The sequence below is a fragment of the Gymnodraco acuticeps genome, unplaced genomic scaffold, assembly GCF_902827175.1.
Source record: "Gymnodraco acuticeps unplaced genomic scaffold, fGymAcu1.1, whole genome shotgun sequence".
Lineage (NCBI taxonomy): Eukaryota > Metazoa > Chordata > Actinopteri > Perciformes > Bathydraconidae > Gymnodraco > Gymnodraco acuticeps.
Window position 1 is genome coordinate 3128033 of NW_022991216.1, and position 22263 is coordinate 3150295.

At 41.2% G+C, this 22263-nt stretch overlaps 1 protein-coding gene across 1 annotated transcript; it reads left to right on the forward strand.

The window, feature by feature from the left end:
* The first annotated feature begins 585 nt into the window (after nt 1-585).
* map1b (microtubule-associated protein 1B) lies at nt 586-20541 on the forward strand. The gene is made up of 7 exons (XM_034238907.1): nt 586-978; nt 3066-3167; nt 10099-10181; nt 11695-11835; nt 12153-17256; nt 17348-17586; nt 18336-20541. The coding sequence occupies exons 1-7, from the start codon at nt 795-797 to the stop codon at nt 18489-18491; spliced, it is 6009 nt and encodes a 2002-aa protein (XP_034094798.1). The 5' UTR covers nt 586-794; the 3' UTR covers nt 18492-20541.
* Nucleotides 20542-22263: the final 1722 nt, after the last annotated feature.

The window sequence follows — 22263 nt, forward strand, 5'->3', positions numbered from 1 at the left end:
AATTACTTAGTTACAAGTAAAGGTTCTGCATTCAAAATTGTACTTAAATACAAATTTAAAAAATTGTTTTACCAAAGTAAAAGTACTTTTTATGCTTTAAACAACACATTTAAACAACAGATATATTGTATTAAAATTGTTGATGTGTTATGTGTTCATCACTTCAATGTTGTACTTTGTAAAGGTATGGGTTTATTTGAATTACTTTATACACTGCTGTTAAGCTTAACCTATATAATAATGTGTGTCGAATCGATTTATATGTTGTATTTACCTAAATCTGCAAAGTAACAAGTTACTAAATATCAAAAATAAATGTGTTGCAGCAAAAAATACAAAATTGGCTTCGAAAAATGTAGTAGAGTAGAAGTATAACGTAGTATACAATGAAAATACTCGGGTAAAGTCAATGTTTTTACTCAAGTACAGCACTTGAGTAAGTTACTTTCCACCACTGCACTTAAGTTATGTTTGTACAAAGTAACAAGTAGCAGTACAGCAGAGATGAATACAGTACCAAGCATCAGACCTCGGTGACTTCCGGACGCGTTTGATTCGTTGCGGATGACATCAGCTGTGCAGTGAGTGTGCGGAAAAAAAAGAAAAACCCGGCGCCCTCTCCTCTCCCCGGTTACTGAACATGACACAATGTCTGCTGGTATAAAAAGCTAGGGCCACTCCTATCGAGGCTCTACTGTGTGTCTTGATACTCCGGGGCTCTGCAGCGCGTAAAGGGAGGAGGCTGAGTGCAGAAACGGGAGATATAGCGAGAGAGAGACAGTGGAGAGGACAGGATGGCCACCCTGGTACAATCCGCAGAAATTGAGACTTTAGGCGGTCAGAGCAGCACCGGGACGTCTCCGACATTCCCCAATCCCTCGCAGCACTTCAACGACAGCAAATTTTACCTGCTGGTGGTGATCGGGGAGATCATAACGGAGGATCATCTGAAGTGTGCCATTGCGGACATAGAGAGAGGTAAGACTGCGCTGAACTAAGCATTTGTATAACAACTTGAGCAGATGTAATAGATAAGAAGTTGGTCTCATAGCTGTAAAGTCATGCACCTGTTTGGAGGCATTACGCCTGAGCCAATTACGCATAACAACAATTAAATATCATACGGTATTTAATCTAGAAGTGATGTTGCATAATAGGGGATATTGATCAGTAACATTACAATAATCTTCACATTTTAACCCTTTACTTCTAACCAGCCACTGTGTTTAAGAGCTTTAGTTTAGGGTGATAATCATATTTTTGTCAGTAGGCCCAACTGTTGTCATCCAAACACGTGGGCCAGATCCTAATGCAGCCAGTGATTCAGCATTTGATCTGGACTATGCGTCAAATAATGCAGCGGATCGTGTTTATTTGACTCCAGTGTGCAGCAGTTGCGTTATATATGTTTTTCTCCTGCAGCATCTTAATCAGGTGCGTCAGGCTTTTGTTTCCTGAGAGTCCCAGGCATCATTTTACAGCCATGAGAAAACGATTTTATAGCAGTAGCTTTATTCTCTCTGGTTGGGATATTGTGGGGAATAAGCTTCGCTAAAAAGCTGAATGCATTGTGTTTTGACTTGATGATTGGTATGCAGAGTAGATTATTTCCCATTGTTATCCTGAGTGCATCTCCCCGCATCCAGCTCTCTCATCTCTTGCCGGCTGGTGGGCGTGGCCCGGTCCGCACTGCGGTCCCTACGGAAAGACAGAGGGAAAGATTTTCAAACCGAGCAGGGCGTTTTTAGAAAAGCCACAGCTTTATAGCTGCTGTCTGCTGGCCAGAGAGTTCTGTTTGTGTCTGGCAGAGAGGAGAATAAGAGGGGGATATGGCGCAGTTAAGCCTATATGTGAGGGAATCAGTCAATCAATAAAATGATCATAAGTGTTTACTTTTGGCTATTACCCCCCATTAAATAGAGTTTAAGCAGTGGGAGTCACAGTTAATTTGTCTTTTATGTTAATTAAATTGAGTTTTTATTGGCCATTACTGTCAGATTTTTGGACCAAAAGACCATTTCGAGACTAAAATAATTGACCTTGGAAACAAAAATATTACAGGGGCTGTTCTTGAGGTTTTTTGTTATTTATATGACACATTTTATTTTATTCACACAATCTTATAATCTAAAATGGTGTCTGTGGCATTACATTTACTTCCCAAGCACTTTAATTGCATGTCTTTTATTCTTGACAATATATATTATTATATTTATACATTCTCATCTATTTTGTATTTACATGTGGCACTTTTCTATCATCTTTGTCACTGTTGCTCATTTCAATCTCATAATATTGCCACACCCTTGGTTTTTAGATACGGCCTACTTTCATAAAAACCTTTCAACATGTAATATTGTGAATAGAATAACCTGTATGTCCATCTTTGTACATCATTTACCTCACTTTTAAGACCTTTTGTCTCCATTACCAGTTCATATCACCCTGTAGCTTCACACAGGCCTTCATTAGGTGGTTTTCTCTGGAAGTCTTTCCTTGTACGATGTGAGGGTCTAAGGATAGAGGGTGTCGTTTTTCTCATACTGATATTCTGAACAATCTGTGCTGTTGTATTTGCTGTAAAGTGTCTCTACTGTAGGCTATTTTTATTATATGTACAGCACTTTGGCTCGACCAAAAATCGTTTATAAATGTGCTATATAAATAAAACTTGATTTGATTTGATTAGGAATTTCTCGGCCTGATGATGAGAGAGGATGATGTCACCATGACTCAGCTGCTCTGTGGATGCTATCATGCGCCAGGCCCATGGCTAAACAGAGAAAGTACTATAGATATTTCCTAATATAGATTTTTCTTTTCATGCCAAATCGTCTGTTCAGTCTAAGGTTTTCCAATGAACTGAGGGCAAAGAATCAGTGGAATAGATGTGGGGGTGAGGGACAGACTTTCGCGTTGGTTAGACCTGTTGCCAAGTTCTCAATGTGTTGTCTGCTGTTTGCATTGATTTTAGACAAGGAAACGCACGGTGTTCCACACACTCGCCCTTTCACCTCTTTGATCTTTATTAATCTCTTGTCGATCTCTCTCTGTTTATCTTGCAGGGATCCGCTCATGGGACACCAACCTCATCGACTGTAACCTGGACCAGGAGCTGAAGCTGTTTGTCTCCAGACACTCGGCTCGTTTCTCTGCAGATGTCAAAGGTAAACTGTGAATGACAGACATTTTCACTCATTTTTTAACACTAGCCATCTGAAAACAGCTTCCATTGCATTAACAAAGCCTAGGAAACATACTTTATACCGTATTATACGGTATGTGACACGTAATAACTAATAATGACTTTTCTGTCTAAAATCATATAAAAATACTATGAAAACACAAAAAACCTCTGCACACAATACACTTATATTGGTTTAACACCTGATTTCAGAGATGTTTACGTGTTGCTCTGTTTTTTTTAAATAGATTCCTACAACCCTTATATTGCAATGCTGTTTTAAAATGTCAACCTTTTTTTAACATATTTACATACCCTAGAACAGGGGTGTCAAACTCAAATACACAGTGGGCCAAAATAAAGAAATCGGTACAGTCGAGGGCCGGACTGGTTCAATGTTTATTGCAGAACTTATTGAAATGAACGTATTGCACATATTAAACCTGGAACTAACAAAGCTTAAATTATTGCCTATAAAAACAACATTAAACGTTAAAGGTGGGGTAGGTAAGTTTGAGAAACCGGCTCGAGATACACTTGTTATATTCCATGGAATGCTCTTGACATCCCGATAGCAATGAATATCTTAAGTGCTTTGACAAAAAATCCATAAAAAATGTCATCTGTGGAAGCCGTAGTGCTGTAAAAAGCACGACCAATCATCTGAGCCGGCCCGGCTAAAGTAACTGGATGGCCTACCTGCCTGTCAGCCTTCCATCTGTGCTCAAACTTATCTCGTGCCCTCATTGGTCATGTGCGCGTTCGTGTGTGTTGGCAGATTTGTTCCGGCTGTGTATTTTCAAATTCTAGCGCACTCAAGCTGGTTTCTCCAAAATTACCTACCCCACCTTTAAATAATCAGTTGCATTCATTTCAAATCTGCAGATTTTCCGGAGTCATTTCTTATGATTACATTTTTCCACAGGCCAACAACAGCTTCAAAAAAACTATTTCCCTCAAAGAAAAAAACAGACATGCCCTGTTGTTGTGAGAGAAAAAGTGCAAAAGGAAACATCCATGTAAACTCAGTGTGCTGCTCTGTGATGCTAGTCCAAGCCAGATACTTGGCATCTCGTCTTGGTTCATCAATGTTTGGGGTCAGGCTCTGAGCTGAGGAAATCCTCAGGATTGAGTGAAGGTGTGCGTGCAATATACCGGCGGGCCAGATCTAATAGTAATTAGAAATTATCCAGCGGGCCGAAATTAAATCTACCACGGGCCTGATTTGGCCCCCGGGCCTTGAGTTTGACACATGTGCCCTAGAAACATGCTATTAGTCCTGAAATGAGACACATGTGGCATGTTGAAGCATTCTAATTTTTCACACTCTGATTTCTTTTTTAAATAAATTCAAATATTATGAGATCCTTTACACTTCTTATGATAAAATAAAACACAAATACCAGATTAAAATGACTTCATAAGAAGGAGATGTATTTGACTGAATAAGGAAAACTGCACTTTAGAGATGCATTTGTTTTGTAATGTAAAGTAACAAGTATCTAGAGCTGTAAGACAGATAGTAAAATGTTAGGTACAATGTTAAGAAGAAGTAGAAAACTGACATACTCAAATACAGGACAACTACCTCAAAACACTTTAATTGAGTAAAAGTACTAGTACTAGTACATTTCTGCACTATCACACCCTCAGCTATAAAGTCCATGCAGTGCCCTAAGCAGAGGGTGTTATGACCTACCCCAGGACACGCCCTCTCAGCCTTTGTTGCAAGGTGAGGCTCTATGAAGATGGAGGATCCAGTGTTGCAGGACATGTGGCTGCCGGTCAGTGGGCAGTGTGGCCTTGACGCTCAGCAGCAGTTAAATCTCTGCTTGGCATTGCTCCACGTTGGATAGGAACAGCAGGTGTTTATACTTCCCAATACATTGATCAACAACTGCTGCTGCTGCCTTTAATCAGGATGTATTTTAATGCAGTGTTATCAAATGTCCGAATTGGGCTGCAGGGTTGTAATACAATATGTTGCAAGAGAGGTGAAACATGGAGATTTGTATATGATATAATTCAAAGAGACTTCACTCCTTTTATCTCTTTTAAAATCCCTTCACCCAGCCTCCATTCTCTTCTTCTTCCTCCATGTCTGCTGTTGCCTTGCAACCCAGTACTAGATGCGCAGTAGATTCGGGAGTAATTAGCTGTGCAGAATCCCCAGTGGAAAGTGTCTGTTCATGAAAATCAAAAAGGGAGGGGAACAGAGAGGGTGAGGGGAATGGCTGTGAGGAGAAAGAAGAAACAAAAGCAAACAGGGGAGTAAAGGAGGGAGGAGGGTGAGGTAGGAAAGATGAAAACATGCAGAAGGTTATGAAAGAATAGGCTGAAGTTCGATGTGAGATAGGGACGTAAATGCAGCTCTGATCAGATCATTAATGAAGCTGAGGCTATGAGAAGTCATCTGTAAAACTGGAATAATATGGTTCTGTTATATTCTACGCCTTAGGGTCTTTACTCTAGGGGAGGATTTTCACTGTCTTTTGAACTTTTAATACAGAAACTGCTTTTTCAAGAGCTTTCTAGAAACACTTCCAGGGCTTTTATGTTTATGAGGTGCAGTTCCCCTGCATAAAGATAATATTTTTCCTTCACTCTAACTTTTAACATGCAAACTACCTTTATATTGTTGTGTTAAATCCAAAATAAGCATCTCTTAAATCTAAATGTTGACATTTTGGTATGTGCTATTTTCTTTTTTTCACCAAAAGTAAGACGAAAACTTCACCTTTCTCGTATCTATGAGCTAAATACAGTATGAAGCTGCATCGAGCAGGTGCTTATCTTAGCATAAAGGTATCAAATTCACCTATAAGCATCGCCAAAGCTTACTATTCAACGCCTTACATTTTGTTTACTAAATCCACACAAAAACAACGACAATGACACGTGTTGCAGTATTTCTTGGCCAGGAGCTGGATCTTCCCAAAGTCTTTATCAGAAGGAAAGTCATTGCTTCTGGTAGATAGGTATGGCTTATTTTGTTCCCTTAGCAGGCCAGCTGATTTTTGCCATTTACAGTCTTTATGCTAAGCTAAGCTATGTAGCTGCTAGCTGTAGCCTTATGTTTACTGGAAAGATATTCGAGTATGGTATCAATTTCCTCATTTAACTCTTGCCAGGAAAGCGAACAAGTATATTTCTTCAAATGTCCAGCTCATTCCAACATTAATGCAACATTGCATTTTTTTCATACTGAGCTTCTGACTTTATGTAAGATATAATTGTACCTTTGTTGCATAAAATCTTACCTTCAGTTTGTAGTGCATTTATCGTTTATGGCTCAGCGCTTGCAGGAAAACACAAACCAGCAGGTATCGGGCAGAGAGGGACGAATGCAATTATCTGTCTGCTTGACAAATGATATGCCATCCATCACACCGCGGTAGAGTACAGGCAGTATGGACCCCACAGTGGGGAGGAAGAAAAGGGAGGAAAGAAGGAGCAAGACAGGAGACCCCCAATGTGTCCCTTCTGGATATTATACTTCTGGTTATGTATGGATTTCTCAGTACTTCAATGCAGACTGCACTGAAGTCTTAAAAGGCTCTCTCTAAACCACAGATCCACTCGAGACTCTTCTACTGTAAGAAAACATTGCCACTTGTGATCAATAGTAATTAAGAATTGAGTTGACTTTAACAAAGGAATAGAGTGGTGCCAGGATGCGACCTATACCAGGAAATGAGTCAACATTTTAGCATAGATCCATGTACCATCGTCTTTTGTTTGTTTTTCGAGTGAGTTTTCGGTTAGATGTCTGGTTAACACAGGCTTTCAAGATGTTCACGTTTTTTTTCTGCTACATTCAAAAGTAATCAAATAGCAAACTCATGAATTCCCCAAAAATTACTTTTAAACCATGGTTTCAAAAAAAGTGCTAAATGACACTACTAAATGTCATCACATTGAACATTAGCCGCCTTGAGTTTAGTAGTGTTGACGTGATGTCATGTGATGCAGATTGTTTATAGCCTAACGTTAGCTTTTAACTTCTGGATGCAGTTATGCTTCAACTATTATAAAAGCCTGTTAATGTGTTGACATTATCATGCTGAACAAAATGTGTTAGTATCATAAAAGCAGGGCCGCCCCTCCCTACACGCAGATCACGCAGACTGCGTGGGGCCTCATCTTGCGGCGGGAGCTTCATCTGATGCGCAAATGCGGCACAATTAAACGCGCCACAGTTTCGCCGCTGATATGTGGGAACAAATGAACCAGTGGCAGTTCACGCGCGTGCGCCACTAGCACCCCACGCCCCGTCCGTCCGTCAGAGGAACCTCATCACATAACTTTAGTGGGGCCAGGGCCAGCCCTGCATAAAAGTGTGTTTGCCAAAGAGCTTATTTTCTACAATAATAAAAAATCCAATAGAAAAATCCCATTGCTTTTTGTCAAGGAATCCCCTGGCAATGCTTACTTTCAGGTCTGCATACAAATAAACGTCATCATTGCACCACTCTATTTGTTAAGCCATAAAGATCCTCCAGATATATTGCACACATAGGATCCTGTCTTCCCTCGATGTCTATTAAACCCAAAGAAAGAAATAAATAAGTAGAGGGAAGACCGAATAATTGTTGCTCTTTCTTCTAGCTTGTGTCATATGCTTGACAAGCTCATTCCTGAAGATAACGGCTGTAAAGAAGCTTACCATTATTTAGAGGCATCAATACTGCCAAGCAGATGATTACTGCTCAGTGAGCCAGCCGGAAAAACAGCAGTAGGAGTTAATTAGCTCTGTGCCCAGACATATTACATATAGCTCCCTTTTTTAATCCAGTTATATGGGGACAAATGAACCAGTGACATTGACAACTGTGCCCCATTTTTGTCACTGAAAGTCACATTGGTCAATTATTCTGTTGCAGTAGAAAAGAAAATGACAGGAAGGTGAAAGGTGCTGACACATACTGGCCATCCACCTAAAGAGATTACTTTTTATTTCTCACATGTTGAGGTATTTTTTGCGAAAAGGAGACACTGCATTTAGTTGTTCCACTGATCTATTTTTGGTGTGGTGCCATCCACATTGATGTGTCTGGTTCAGTCTGTGGCAGGCATAAAGGCTACACCAGACTTGCACTTTCTATTCAGCCAGGAGGAGAATGCTTAGTGATGCATGTCACATTACCTCTCCTCCAGCTGAGACAGAGAAGCATTGGGCATTAAGAATATTTATATTGATCAAGGTAATTGTCAGGGCACAATGCACATGTGTCATTTTTTGACGGGTTGGCTTGGATGGTAATTTGGCAGCGTGATGGTGCTGGTGGCGGCTCCACCAGTCCTTTACATGTACGGACCATTTCTGCTTCATCACACAACATCCCAGCAAGCAGGGCGTGACCCACTGAGAGACAACAAAGAACAAGCTTTTCTATTACATTAGCGATGGTTTGTTTATAGTAGCATGACAGTAGGTACGGTTTCCAGGATCAATTGTTCTCCCGTCTCACAGACGACTTAAAAAAACGTTTCCTCAGTCTCTTGTTTTAAAGGAGGAGCTCTTGTCATCAGTTTAAGACTGCTGCCTCTTCAGAACCAAGCTGAGCGAAGCTGCTTTCTCAGGAATTTGAAACTATAGCCCCCATCACTCCGTCAAAGCAATGTCCACCTTAAAAAAAAAAAATGTCTTAGTTTAATTTTGGATTTAACCACAACCATATTATTCATTTAAAAATAGTCTTTAACAAAACCTCTGCAAATAAAATACTACCGCCAGAGGAAAACGTGATGTCTTTTTTGTAATTTAAACATCTGCCATGATACTGAATATATTAAAGCTCAAATGTAAAGTCGCACCAGGAATATTATTCCCTCCAGACAACTTACTACATCGAGCAAACGTAGTGCAATAACTGCTCAAGGGTTGACAAGTTGGGGAAGAGCTATTATTTCAACATTAACTGAACTCCGGAGAGTATTATAAGATAATGGCATGTACTAGATAGCAGCCAGCCCAGTATTAACAGCAGTGATTGAAAGAGTTCTTCCATATGGAGAGACAGTCCTCTGGGAGCAGAAGGCAAGGTTAATGGCTATGTGCTCCATAATGAGAATCTGCAGTATGAAATATATATGGAGGAATCGGCCCAGCAGCCAGATTCATGTCTCTGGAGACGAGGCACACTCTATCCTCTGAATTTTAAGATAATATTCAACACCTCGCTGCCCTCTGGACCCCACAGATAGCATATCTTTAGTTTGTGTTATTTGCAGAATATGAGTGGCAGACTATTTTTTTGTTTTTACCCGTGGAAATTGATACAAATGAATAAGAAAATAGGTTTTCAGTCAGGTGGCTCAAGGGGAATGTATTGATTAATGTAAAGGAAAATAAAAGAGATAACAAGGGGAAGAGATAAAGACAGATTGATTGAGTGATCAGGTGAATAATGACGCTAGACCCCCTGGACCAGAGGAAACCCCCTTATACACACACAGACACTCACACACTGGGAACAAAGCCATTATCATAATCAATCATGCTGGGTTTTGGATGATTGATTATGAGCCTGTCACACCCCATTGTTCATCTTCTGTGTAACAGCTCTGTCATATGAGGGGAAATGTTACTTATTGGAAGAATAAAGCATATCCAGTCCTCATAATATACACAGAGAACAAACAATTATGTGGGCTTTATCCAATAATCATTATGTCATGTCTGTATTGTTTGTCCGAAGTCAAGTATCGAGTTGAAACAATTGTCTGATTCATTTATAAATTGATTGTCAGGAAAATGAGTCACTAAGTTCTTTTAAAATCAATCAGTTGAGTCGTTTTTCTAAGCGAATAAATCCTCATTCCAGCTTGAAATGGCAAGATTTACTAGTTTTCTTTTTCTCATGTGATATTAAATTAATTTTTTTCAACAATTGTTCTACTTTGTTTCACAGGACAGAGAATTCTTCACCATAAGAGTAATATACTGGAGACAGTGGTGCTCATCAACCCTTCAGATGAAGCAGTCAGCACCGAGGTAAAGTGAGATAAAATGGTGTTGGCAATCTATTATTTCTTATTCTTTAACTTTGTATTTGCAATCAAGGAGGTATGAGTCACACATGCTTTAAATGAATGCACAGCTACATAGCAATTACAGCTTGAAAAGGATTATTATCCAGCCTCAGCTGTCCACCACTTTTGGCTAATTATCCCTCCATGTGAAGTGCTGCGCGGTGCAATTTGTGGGAATAAAAAAAGATAGGAGCAATTAGGAGCTCAAGAGACTACCCTCATGTCTTGTGTACTGTTAGAATAAAGTGCAGCCTTTTACCTCTTTTGTTTTTGCAGAAAAGTTGTTGTTACATTTTGACCGAAAGAAAGACATAGAAGGGTCAGCAGTACAGATGACACACGATTTTTCTCTTGTGACACGGCTTCAGCGTCGCCTCCACCCCCCAGCCATGTCTGCAGTCAAACTGTGCATTAATAATATCTCAAAGCACAGCAGGGTCTGACCAGCCGCCCAGAACAGCTGATGTTGCTGAACAAGAAAAAATAAAAGACCAACAGGGAGAGGCAAGACTTAGAGGGATGAAAGGAAAATTAGCAGAGTGAACAAGTTAGCTAATTAGCTAATGGATTTGATTGACGCAAAAACTGGTGATGTTTCAAAGAGACTAAATCATTTGGCTGTTTGCTGCAGTCGCAAAGCTTTGTAGTCCCCATCTCTGTAGCCAATAAGTACTATATATGATTGTGTACCAGTGGCGAACCGTCAGGGCCTTCAAGGTATTCAGAGAATACCCTGGAACACTCAGATAAAACAAACAAAAAATTGATTTAATTATATAAATAAAATGTAAATAAATGTAATAAAATGAATAAATGAGAATCGTATCTGTGTTGTTGATCTGTAATATTACAGTGTTACGTTGATTTGTTTGTCCTTCTCGGACCATGCACTACGCATTTCAGTGGTTTTGTGTTAGAAAAGAAAGCAACCAATCAGATCTTGTTCTGGGTCTCTGGGTAGAATATCCTTCAACCAGGTATTCTACATCCTTGATAGAATGCCCTGGCCGTTGCACTGAATGAGAGCGTACGTTTGGACTGACAGTTTGATCAACCAATCATATATTGATTTGTAGCCAATGGGCGTATTCTTTCCGGGTGTGTGTGTGTGTGTGTGTGTGTGTGTTTGTGTGTGTGTGTGTGTGTGTGTGTGTGTGTGTGTGTGTGTGTGTGTGTGTGTGTGTGTGTGTGTGTGTGTGTGTGTGTGTGTGTGTGTGTGTGTGTGTGTGTGTGTGTGTGTGTGTGTGTGTGTGTGTGTGTGTGTGTGTGTGTGTGTGTGTGTGTGTGGTGTGTGTGTGTGTGTGTGTGTGTGTGTGTGTGTGTGTGTGTGTGTGTGTGTGTGTGTGTGTCTATACAGAAGGTCCAGTTGTGATAGACACGGTTCGCCACTGTTGTGTACTATCAAGCAGTTTACATCAAGTGTCATACATGTTTTTCTCAATGTTTCTTTGACTTATTGTCCATTTACTCTCTAGGCTCGTTTGATGGTCTCAGACACTGCTAGACACAAGCTTCTGGTTCTCTCTGGGCAATGCTCTGAAAACAGTGGAGAGTTAATCCTTCAGTCTGGAGCTTTCTCTTTCTTCAACTTCATAGACATATTCACAGACCAAGAGGTGAGCAAACATGATGATGAGTTTTTTAAGAGAACTATGACATTGCCCCATGTGCAGACCTTTGTTGTCTGGTTTTACATGAGTGAAAGATTTCAGGGTCTACAGTATAATGAGAACAAAAAAATGTTCAGTCAAACCCTTGCAACAAATGCATGGTAGTTGCCATCCCTAAAAGCTCTAATTCAAGCATTGCATTATAGTCTTAAAACTTGACATACATATACATGTACTAAAACTGATAGCAAAGCACTGTTCATTTCATTATGGACTTATTCAAAGTTACTCACTCATAGTCCCTTAATTTCTCTCCTGAACAGATTGGTGAATTGCTCAGCACCATTCACCCGGCAAACAAAGCCAACCTCACACTCTCCTGCCCTCAACAAGGGGAGTGGAAAAACTCCAACCTGGACAAACACAACTTGCAGGACTTCATTCACATGAAACTAAACTCGACTCTCATACTCCCTGAAATGGAGGGCCTCTCAGAGTTCACAGAGTATTTATCTGAATCCGTAGAGATCCCGACTCCTTTTGAAATGTTAGAACCACCAACCTCAGGTGGATTCCTCAAACTCTCCAAACCATGCTGTTACATTTTCCCTGCCGGAAACGGTGACTCCGCCCTCTTTGCCGTCAACGGCTTCAACATGCTCATTAATGGTGGCTCGGACAGGAAGTCGTGCTTCTGGAAGTTGGTGAGGCATCTGGACCGGGTGGACTCCATCCTCATGACCCACATTGGTGACGACAACCTGCCAGGCATCAATAGCATGCTGCAGAGGAAGGTTGCAGAGCAGGAAGAGGAGCAGTCCCAGGGTTCGACAGCTAACAGCGACTGGGTGAAGAACATGATCTCTCCAGATATTGGTATTGTGTTTGTGAATCTTCCTGAAAACCTGGACAACCCGGACCCGAATTACAGAGTGCGAAGGAGCTTTGAGGAGGCAGCCTTCACTCAGCAGTTCCTCACCAAGCTAAATTTGAGGTTAGAGCCTTTGCAGAGGCCTGTTGGAAACACTATAGAACCACTGATACTTTTTCAGAAAATGGGCGTTGGGAAACTTGAGATGTATGTGCTTAATCCATCAAAGAACAGCAAGGAGATGCAGCACTTTATGAAGCAGTGGACAGGGAGTGAAAAAGACACCGCCTCCATTCTGCTGCCAAATGGAAAAGAATCCGAGTTCCCCGTCTCTTACTTGACTTCAATCTCTTCGCTCATTGTGTGGCATCCCGCAAATCCCTCAGATAAGGTTGTGCGTGTTCTCTTTCCTGGAAATGCCACCCAGCATCATGTCTTTGAAGGTTTAGAAAAACTGAAGCACTTGGACTTTCTGAAGCAGCCGGTTGTCACTCAGAAAGCGATGTCTTCTAATATGCCGTCAACACCAACACTAAAGCAAGCTAAGATGAAACACAGAACAGACAGCAAAGAGAGCCTCAAATCTACCCCAAGGCCATCACCGAGCAGAAGCATCAGGAAGGAATCAAAGGAGGAAGCGCCGGAAAAGGCAAAGACAGATGCAGAATCTTCTCTTGAAAAACCACAAAAGACTGAGAAAAAAGAAAAAGCCCCGCTGAAAAAGGCAAAGGCAGAGCAAACGGCCCAAAATGAAACTCCAGAGAAAAAGAAGTCTGAAATAAAACTCAAGGTGGAAAAGGTTGTGAAAAAGGAGACCAAAGTGTCTGTGGAAAAGAAAAAAGAAGTTAAGAAAGAAGTAGCAAAGAAAGATGATACACCCAAACATGAAGTTAAAAAGGATGAAAAAGTAAAGAAAGAGGAGGCAAAGAAGATGATCAAAAAGGATATCAGAAGAGACTCGCCTATGAAGGAGAAGAAGGAAGAAAAGAAAGACTTAAAGAAAGATGTCAAAAGGCCAGTTAAAGACATAAAGAAATCATCCGCTGCGGGGGGGGAAAAGAGCCCAACACCAAAACCAAAGCCCCTGAAAAAAGAGGCTTCAAAGAAAGATGCAGGAACTCCATCAAAATTAAAAGACAAAGCAAAGCCGAAGGTGACAAAGAAGGATACAAAAGGGGAAAGTGCCAAACTTGCAGTGAGTGCAGCTGCTGTTGCGGAGGATCCAGAAGTAGTAAGATCTCTGATGTCCACACCAGAGGACCTCACTAAGGACTTTGAGGAGCTTAAAGCTGAACAGCTTGTGGAGGATGATGCAACTGTGCAACATATCAAGGAAGAAGAGGCTGTGATGATCCACCGTGAAGAAATAATGCAGAACAAAGAGTCACCTGAGGCATTAGAGTCTTTGGATGAGGGTATAACAACAACAGAGGTTGAAGGAGACAATGAAGAGACTCCAGAAGAACAAGTTGTTAAGGGAAAACTCATTGGCAGTGTAAGTGAGAAGTTTGAAGATGAAGGCACTGTAATGGAGGAGACATCAGAGGGAGGGGATTATGAAGAGAAGGAAGAGATGGAAGAAGTTTATGAACCAAATAAAGATAAGCTTACTCCCAGTGAAGATGAACACCAAGACCGAAAGGATGAAGTTAAACAAGTGGATAGTGTTAAAGATGATGACGATGATGTAACTTATACAAATGAGGAAAGTCTTCACATAAGTGAGAGACAGACCGAGAAACAGTATCAGTTCCTTTCAGCATCACCCAAAGTATCCTCACCTGTTTCTCCAGCTGCATCTATCCATGAAGAAATGTTTCCGGTTGACTTTGAGAGCTCCACAACCTCGGATGACGAGAACAGAGATGAGCCCCCTGAAGATTACACTGTCAGCTCTGGCCTTACTCAGTCCACTATTGAGATCTCTAGTGTGCCTACTCCAATGGATGATATGTCAACTCCTAAGGACATTGCAAGCGACGAAAACATCAATGATGAGTCTCCTTCACAGGACTTTGGCAGGTTTGGTAAATCAGCATCTGGGGAGTTCGATAGGAAGAAGCCCTCTCCACTTCAGGATTTGCCATTGTCAGATCACTCTCACAGTGATCCCACAGAAGGCCATGACTACAACCACTCAGCTTCCACAATATCTCCCCCTTCATCTCTGGAAGAGGATCAATTCAATAAAGGGTTTCTCACTGCAGGGAAACTTGAAGGATTTGCAACAGCTAAAGAGTCATGTGACACAGACTCCACTAGACTGGGTTCAACTTCCACCACATCACCTCTTGTACGTTCTCCCTCAGTGGACCGCAAGGACAATTTGGATTCTCCATCAGTGTTTGCTTCTCCAATTGAACTGTCCACCACCATGGCAGGGTCTCCGGCAGCACCAGTTGATCCCTTCATTTGCCCAGAGGACAAGATCTTGGAAGGAGCTAACTCACCTCAGTCCTCTGGTCACACACCTTACTTTCAGTCCCCAGTAGATGAAAAAGCCGGAGCTATACCACCTATGTCAGAAGATAAAGCACAGGGTCCAGTCATTGTGGAGGTCACAAGTGATAAAGAGGAGTCTTCCAATAGAAGTACCCCTGAACCAGAAAGGTTCTCTGCTGTAGAGAAGGTAATGTCCTCCTCAAAAAGCCCACCTCCAACTGAACCAAATTCCCCAACAAAGATGGAGAAGTCAGACTTCCAGAAAACTGGAGATTCAATCCTGTCTTCAGCACCAATGTCCAAACAGGAATCAGACACTAGTCCTTTTACAGCTTTTAAAGACGAGAGTAAAATGTCAATTTCAGAGGGTACCACATCAGACAAGTCCGAAACTCCTCTGGAGGAGGTGGTAGCAGAAGATACATTTTCACATTTAGCTTCAGCATCCACTGCCTCGCTGGCCACCAGCTCTTTGCCAGAACCCACCACAGACTCTCCTTCCCTTCATGCGGAGGTAGGATCTCCTCACTCAACAGAAGTGGATGACTCTTTCTCTGTCTCCATGGTTCAGACTCCAACCGCCTTTCAAGAAGCTGAGGGATCTCCAACCAAGGAAGATAGCTCAAGGCCCATGTCTATCTCCCCAGACATCTCACCAAAGATGAAAAGCAGAACACAGGATGCAAAATCCCCAGAGCACTCCACCATGTCAATAGATTTTGGCCAGGATTCCTCTGACCACTCCTCAGCCCTGGACTTTAGTAAGCAATCTCCAGAGCATCTATCTGCTGGGGGCACTTCACGTGCTACAGAGAATGGCCCTACTGAGGTTGACTATAGCCCTTCAGAGGGAACAGATGAAAGACCATCTGAAAACCGTAATTCTGCAGCAGAGAAGCCTTTTCTTTTTGAAGAGAGTTATTCAATCCTTGCCACTTCTGCAACCCCATCAGATGCATCTCAGTCCACTCCCTCTGTTACAACCCCTTGCCAGATGACAGAGATGCTACATGCAGCACCTGAGCAGACGGATAAGTCTCCCGTCAACACAAAGGCATCTTCTCTCACCCACTCTCCCCATTCCAATGAGCCATCCCCAGTGCTGGGAAGTCCCTCGGCTAAAGACAGCTACAGCCCTATTTCACCATCTGTAGAGAGCATAACTAATACATCTGACACACAGCAGAAATATGACAAGTCACCCTCACCTCCCAAAGCTGCTTTCCCCTCATCGACTTTTAGATATTCAAAAGAAGATACCTTTTCCCCTGCAAAGGAGACTAATCCCTTTAAATGTGAGGATTCAACACCTGAGGCAAAATCCCCTGTGAGCCCTAAAGTCCCCTGTCCATCATATCTACCTCTCTCCTCTGATCCATGTCATTACAATTTGGCCTGTGGCTCCAGAGATCCAGACTCTATTAAGAAGAGCCCCATTGCTCCATCTAAGACAGATGTCGACCTATGCCTAGTCACTTCATGTGAGTATCGTCACCCTAAGACAGAACTGTCCCCATCTTTCATCAACCCTAGCCCTATGGAATACTTCATTAATGAAGAAAACGCCAGGGAGGAGGAGAAGCTTCTGACCAAGTCAGCAGGAGGGCCTCCACCTCCAGGAGGTAAGCTTTCCGTGAAGCAGTGTGAGGAGACCCCTCCCACATCCATCAGTGAATCCGCCCCCTCCCAGACAGACTCAGATGTTCCACCAGGGACAGAGGAGTGCCCCTCCATCACAGCAGATGCTAACATTGACTCTGAAGATGACTCTGAGACTCTGCCTACTGACAGAACGCTGACTTATCGGCATGCAGATCCTCCTCCGGTGGCACTGAAGGACTCCGCTCCATCTTCAGGCCACCATGATGTCTGCATGGTAGACCCAGACGCCCTCAAGGCTGAAGAAAACCTCCACAATGTTAATACAGATGGAGGAGAGAATCCCAAGAAGAAAAAGCTGATCAAGAAATCTTCCTCACCTGCCAGGAAGACTACTCTATCAAAAGTAAAGGACACCAAGACTGCCTCTCCAAAGAAGAGTGTCGGAGAAGGGAAGGACGCTAAAAATGCAACCAATACCTCGGCATCCAGAGGTGTAAAAAGTGCCACATCAGGTGAGTACTATTTACTCATTAGCATCAATGATATCACATATCTGTTTTACATCATTTGCTTGTATTGAAGGTATATGTTTGCTTCTTTCAGGTACTGGCAGTGGAAAGGTATCAGGTGGGGCAGCTCTGCCCAACTGTCCTCCCATGTACATGGATTTGGTTTACATCCCTAATCACTGCAATGCCAAGAATGTGGATGCTGAGTTCTTTAAGCGGGTGCGCTCCTCTTACTATGTGGTCAGTGGCAATGATCCCACTGCTCATGAGCCCAGTAGGTCAGTCCTTGATGCTCTGCTGGAAGGAAAGGCTCAGTGGGGAAACAATTTGCAGGTGAGTATTTATATAATTAATGAGATATTGTAAAACTAACTGGACTAAAGTTACAATTTTGGGGAGAAATTTAAGATATTTTTAAGTCAATTTCAGTGATGCCACTGCCCGCATTTAAGGGTGCAAGAAGGGATTGTATTTATGTAAAGACAATATTCAATAGAGTGGTTTGAACATATTTTGCAATTAATTATAAATGAACTTTGGTCCGCAAGTTTGCATTTAGTATTTGTATGTAGTACAAAGCAGGGATCAATGAAAAAAACAAATAGATCTAATTAACCAGCCTCAAATAGGTTTTTGTTTTACAATCAAATGATGACACATTATGACATTTACTAACTAGTAAAAATGCTAAGCATGTTAGGGCAATTATTAATTTTTAGAATAAATCATGGTCAGAAGTGACACTTTTAAAGGACTAATCCAAATAAAGAAATATAGATATAGATATACCTTATATAAAATGTTTAATGTGAACATATCTGCACACAACATTATGAATATGAATACATAAATAAATATTCTTACTTCTTATATTATAAAATTGGCCTATTGAAAATAACAATAGGTCATTGACCCATACATTTCTTCCCATAGTTAAATGTTGCTGTTAAAACCTTGCTAGTAATAATATAATACGGAATTCTTCTTGCAAACATCATAAGAGGGAAATATTTTTTAGTTGAAGGATGATACATGAATTTTCTGAATGCTCTGAGCTAAGAGACCTTCTTCTCTCGTGTCAGGTCACTCTGATTCCAACCCATGACACTGATGTGATGAGGGAGTGGTACCAGGAGACCCACGACAAGCAGCAGGAGCTCAACATCATGGTGCTGGCCAGCAGTAGCACTGTCGTCATGCAGGACGAGTCCTTCCCCGCATGCAAGATAGAGATGTAGGCTCTATCTTGGAGATCAGGAGGTCTACTGACAATGAGAGGCATCATTATTTGAGGAACAAAACATGTAGCACTGAAACTTACAATTAAACACTTATATGCTCAAAAGCTACTACTAAACCCTGAGAAAATAAATATGTACAATGAGAACTAACACTGAAACAAATTAGCTTTGAGGGTCTTCATGCAAGGGACAATGCTTTCTATATAAAGTAAGACATGTAATCTAATTTGTAGGTATAATTCGATTGTGCCAGGAGGAAATTAGAAACCAACAAAGCCATGATTGTCGATTTATGCCAACTCTAACAAGTAACTCTGATGTTGTTGTCGATGTATTGGGTTTCTTCTGCATCCCTAGATCAAATAGACAGATGTCAATAGAAAAAATATCCGTGCATAATGATATATTCTTGGATAATGGCTGTTATCCACACCAAAGGATAAAACGAAATGTTTTCTGTTATTGCCTTAGGGAGTCAAATTGAATGTATAAGAAATGGTACAACTAGCAGAGTGGGCCGCTAGCTCTTCACACCAGAGGTCAATCCCAAAAACTGCTGTTAAATGGTTACATAGTCGAATGATGGTGGATGAAATAACTTGAAAGGATACTCAACACTGATTAGCATTAATATGATGTCTGACTTCATATTCATCACGGGGGATACGAAGTGCCCCCTACCATTTTGAAACCTTATGTTTTTAAAGTGGGCCGGGTAGTATTTGATTTACAATGCATGTCTTAAAATCGGCTTTATGTTGCTGCTGATGTATGAATATTAATTTATTATTTTTAATTTATTGTGCTTGATTGTCCAGATAGCCTTTACACTGCACAATAGGAAGCTGCTTCAGAATGCTCTCCCTTGCCTTTTAAGGCCTTTTATTTCAGATTGTCTGTTTTATTTACATATTTTATGTTATTTCACGAAGAGAAAACTTATTTATTATCCTTCTTTTTTTTCATGTAATCTTTGAGCTATGGGGGAGCTAGCCTTTTCCCATTGTAAAGCTGGTGAGGCAGGATATTTTCATAGACCTTAAATGTCTTGTTTTTCTAAAGCATTGTACTATAATTATAAATAGCTTTGTGGCCGATGGAGTGGTTGGAAGACATGCATGATGCGTTAGAATTTGTTATTTTTTGTCCATGGGGTTTTTGCTCAGACTTGCATTAACAACAACAGGGCTAAGCTACATAAATACATGTAAGGAGCATTTTATAATTTTTGCAAGTTGTGTGATAACATTGTATACTACATTTAACTCAAATGGCTTACAAATGTGCACTGTAGGAATATAAAACATGATTTTGGGTTTAGTACTGTGGATTTTCAGGTTGAATAATTCTCGAGACAAAAGAGTGTAGGCTATGCTCTTTAGCCGGGATGAAAGGATGACAGCTTAGAGCAGAGGTGTAGTTTTGAGAGGGGCCGCACACAGAGGCGAGAGTGAGTGACTTAGGTGTTTTAAATGAAAGTATGTAAAACAAAGACACTTTAAACACATACATGACAAAACAAAACGAACAGTACAGAGGCCACAGGGGAATTTTGACTGGCCACCTTCTGGAGAAACATTTAACAACTCAATCATTACAGGCTTTACTTGATCACTAAATATTTCTGAAATGTCAGGTGTTCATAATACCACTATAGATCGGTTTTCCTGCAGGGGAACCTTAAACCAACACCATAACCAACAACAAACATACAAACCGGACTGACATTTCTCTATCCTCTTTCTTCTATCTCTTCACTCCCTGTCTTTCTCTCTGCCTTTTACTCCTTATCTTTCTCTCGGGAGAACTTTACTATGTCTGTCTGCAGCTGTGTGGTAAATTTGTCTTGTGATCTTGCATCCTCTCTGCCCTTTTCCCAAACTCATATGTAACTTCTAGCAATTAGTTTCAAGTGAAAGTATTCCTCGCTGCTTTCTGATGTTTGTGTGCAATATTTCCTCTACCCTTAAGGCGAATCTGATGTAAGAGGAACCACTACTAAAGAAAAAACATTAAAAAACAACCACAATAAAATCTGGTGTGAAAATATGGATTTATTTGTCTTACTTAATCATTTTAAAGGCTTTAAATTGTGTTATTGTGTGATATTACAAAGTGTGTTTATTCTTGTGTTATATTAAAAAAAATAGCATGTCCAAATCTCACAGACGCCAGTAATGCTTCCATTAAAATATATCTCACAATTCCATAATTCCCATACGTGAGCATGTACAGTGGTGCTTTGAGCTAAATGCTAATTCATGTTAGCGCTGATGTTAAGCACGTAAAAAGTAGCCGACTGTACACCATAGCCTCATCCCAATACCCCTCCTCGACTCCTCTCTTCCCCTCCTCCGGGACTTGACCCGGAAATCGATCAAGACACGCCAGTTTGAAGGACGTCCCAATAGCTGAAATGCACACGAGAGGCTTCTCAATTCTTAAATTTCCCCTCCTCGACTCCCTTCCTCGAGACTTAGTCCCGCCCACAGGAGATGCGAGCGGAGGACCGAGGAGGGGAACCGAGGAGAGAGGAGGGGAAGCAGCAGACGTTTAAAGAAATGAAAACTCCTCTCCTCTGAGCGGTCATATTAAAGCGACGTCCGTTCATTATTACATGGCAACAGCTGCATCAGCTGTCGAGTGTTTTGTCATAGCGCTGTATTTTATAATCTCTGTTAGATCAGCTGAACATTGTTCCCCCACATATTTACTTTGAATTCATTGAGAGTGCGGTATAATGAGACAATAACAGGCTACAGATGCGGACACACACACACCAATATATTTATATAAATATATACAATTTAAAGTACGAGAGCACTCTCATAATAACGTAACACAATCAGAGACTGGATATATCCCTTGACTAACAAGAGAAAGATTCATTCATTTAAATACATATTTAACCAGAAATGGGCCGGTTCTAAAGGGTTATTCAGTTAAGCCCGATGAGAGGGGATACAGCTGTGCACATGTCATCATTAACAGATGTTGTTTAAGAGTGACGTTTGAGTCAACGAGGACATCCCAATTAATACCTGAGGACTTCTCTGTCCTCGCGTCACCTCCTCGTGTCTCTCGCTCGCATCTTACGGAGGCGGAGCTAAGATGCAAGGAAGGGACGCGAGTGAGGGAAAGGAGGAGTCGAGGAGGGGTATTGGGATGAGGCTCATGTTTAGCGTGTTAGCATGCTAACATTTGCTAAATAGCCTACTTAACACAACATTTTGCCGATATCAAGTCGATATCATCTGTTGTACAGGTATTTGGACCTAAACCAAATAATTAGATACAAATTCTGTAAAAAAACATGACACTGTCACTAGACTTAAAGTCAGGTGATCGTCAAATTATAATAAATGCGCTGCATCCAACAATTGTTGAGATATTTAACTCAAAACCTATAAAGGTAGTTGTTGTCATCTTCTTCATTAACGTTCTTACAGAATGTCATAGCTTAAAGGTGGGGTAGGTAAATTTGAGAAACCGGCTCGAGATACACTTTTTGTTATATTCCATGGAATGCTCTTAACATCCCGATAGCAATGAATATCTTAAGTGCTTTGACAAAAAATCCATAAAAAAATTGCATCTGTGGAAGCCGTAATACTGTAAAAAGTAATCCAATCCAATCCAATCCGTTTAGCCGGGCCGGCTAAACGGATTGGATTGCCGCCCTGTCTGTCAGCCTTCCATCTCGTGCACGCACAAATGTATCTCGTGCCCTCATTGGGCGTGCCGTCATTGGGCGTGCATTGCAGCAGTA

Excerpts from the sequence above, each read along its gene's own strand:
- map1b (XM_034238907.1), top strand. The coding sequence starts at position 795 with ATGGCCACCCTGGTACAATCCGCAGAAATTGAGACTTTAGGCGGTCAG. Across the intron at positions 3,168-10,098 it reads TTTCTCTGCAGATGTCAAAG|GACAGAGAATTCTTCACCAT; the intron begins GTAAACTGTGAA and ends TTTGTTTCACAG. Across the intron at positions 17,587-18,335 it reads AGTGGGGAAACAATTTGCAG|GTCACTCTGATTCCAACCCA; the intron begins GTGAGTATTTAT and ends CTCTCGTGTCAG.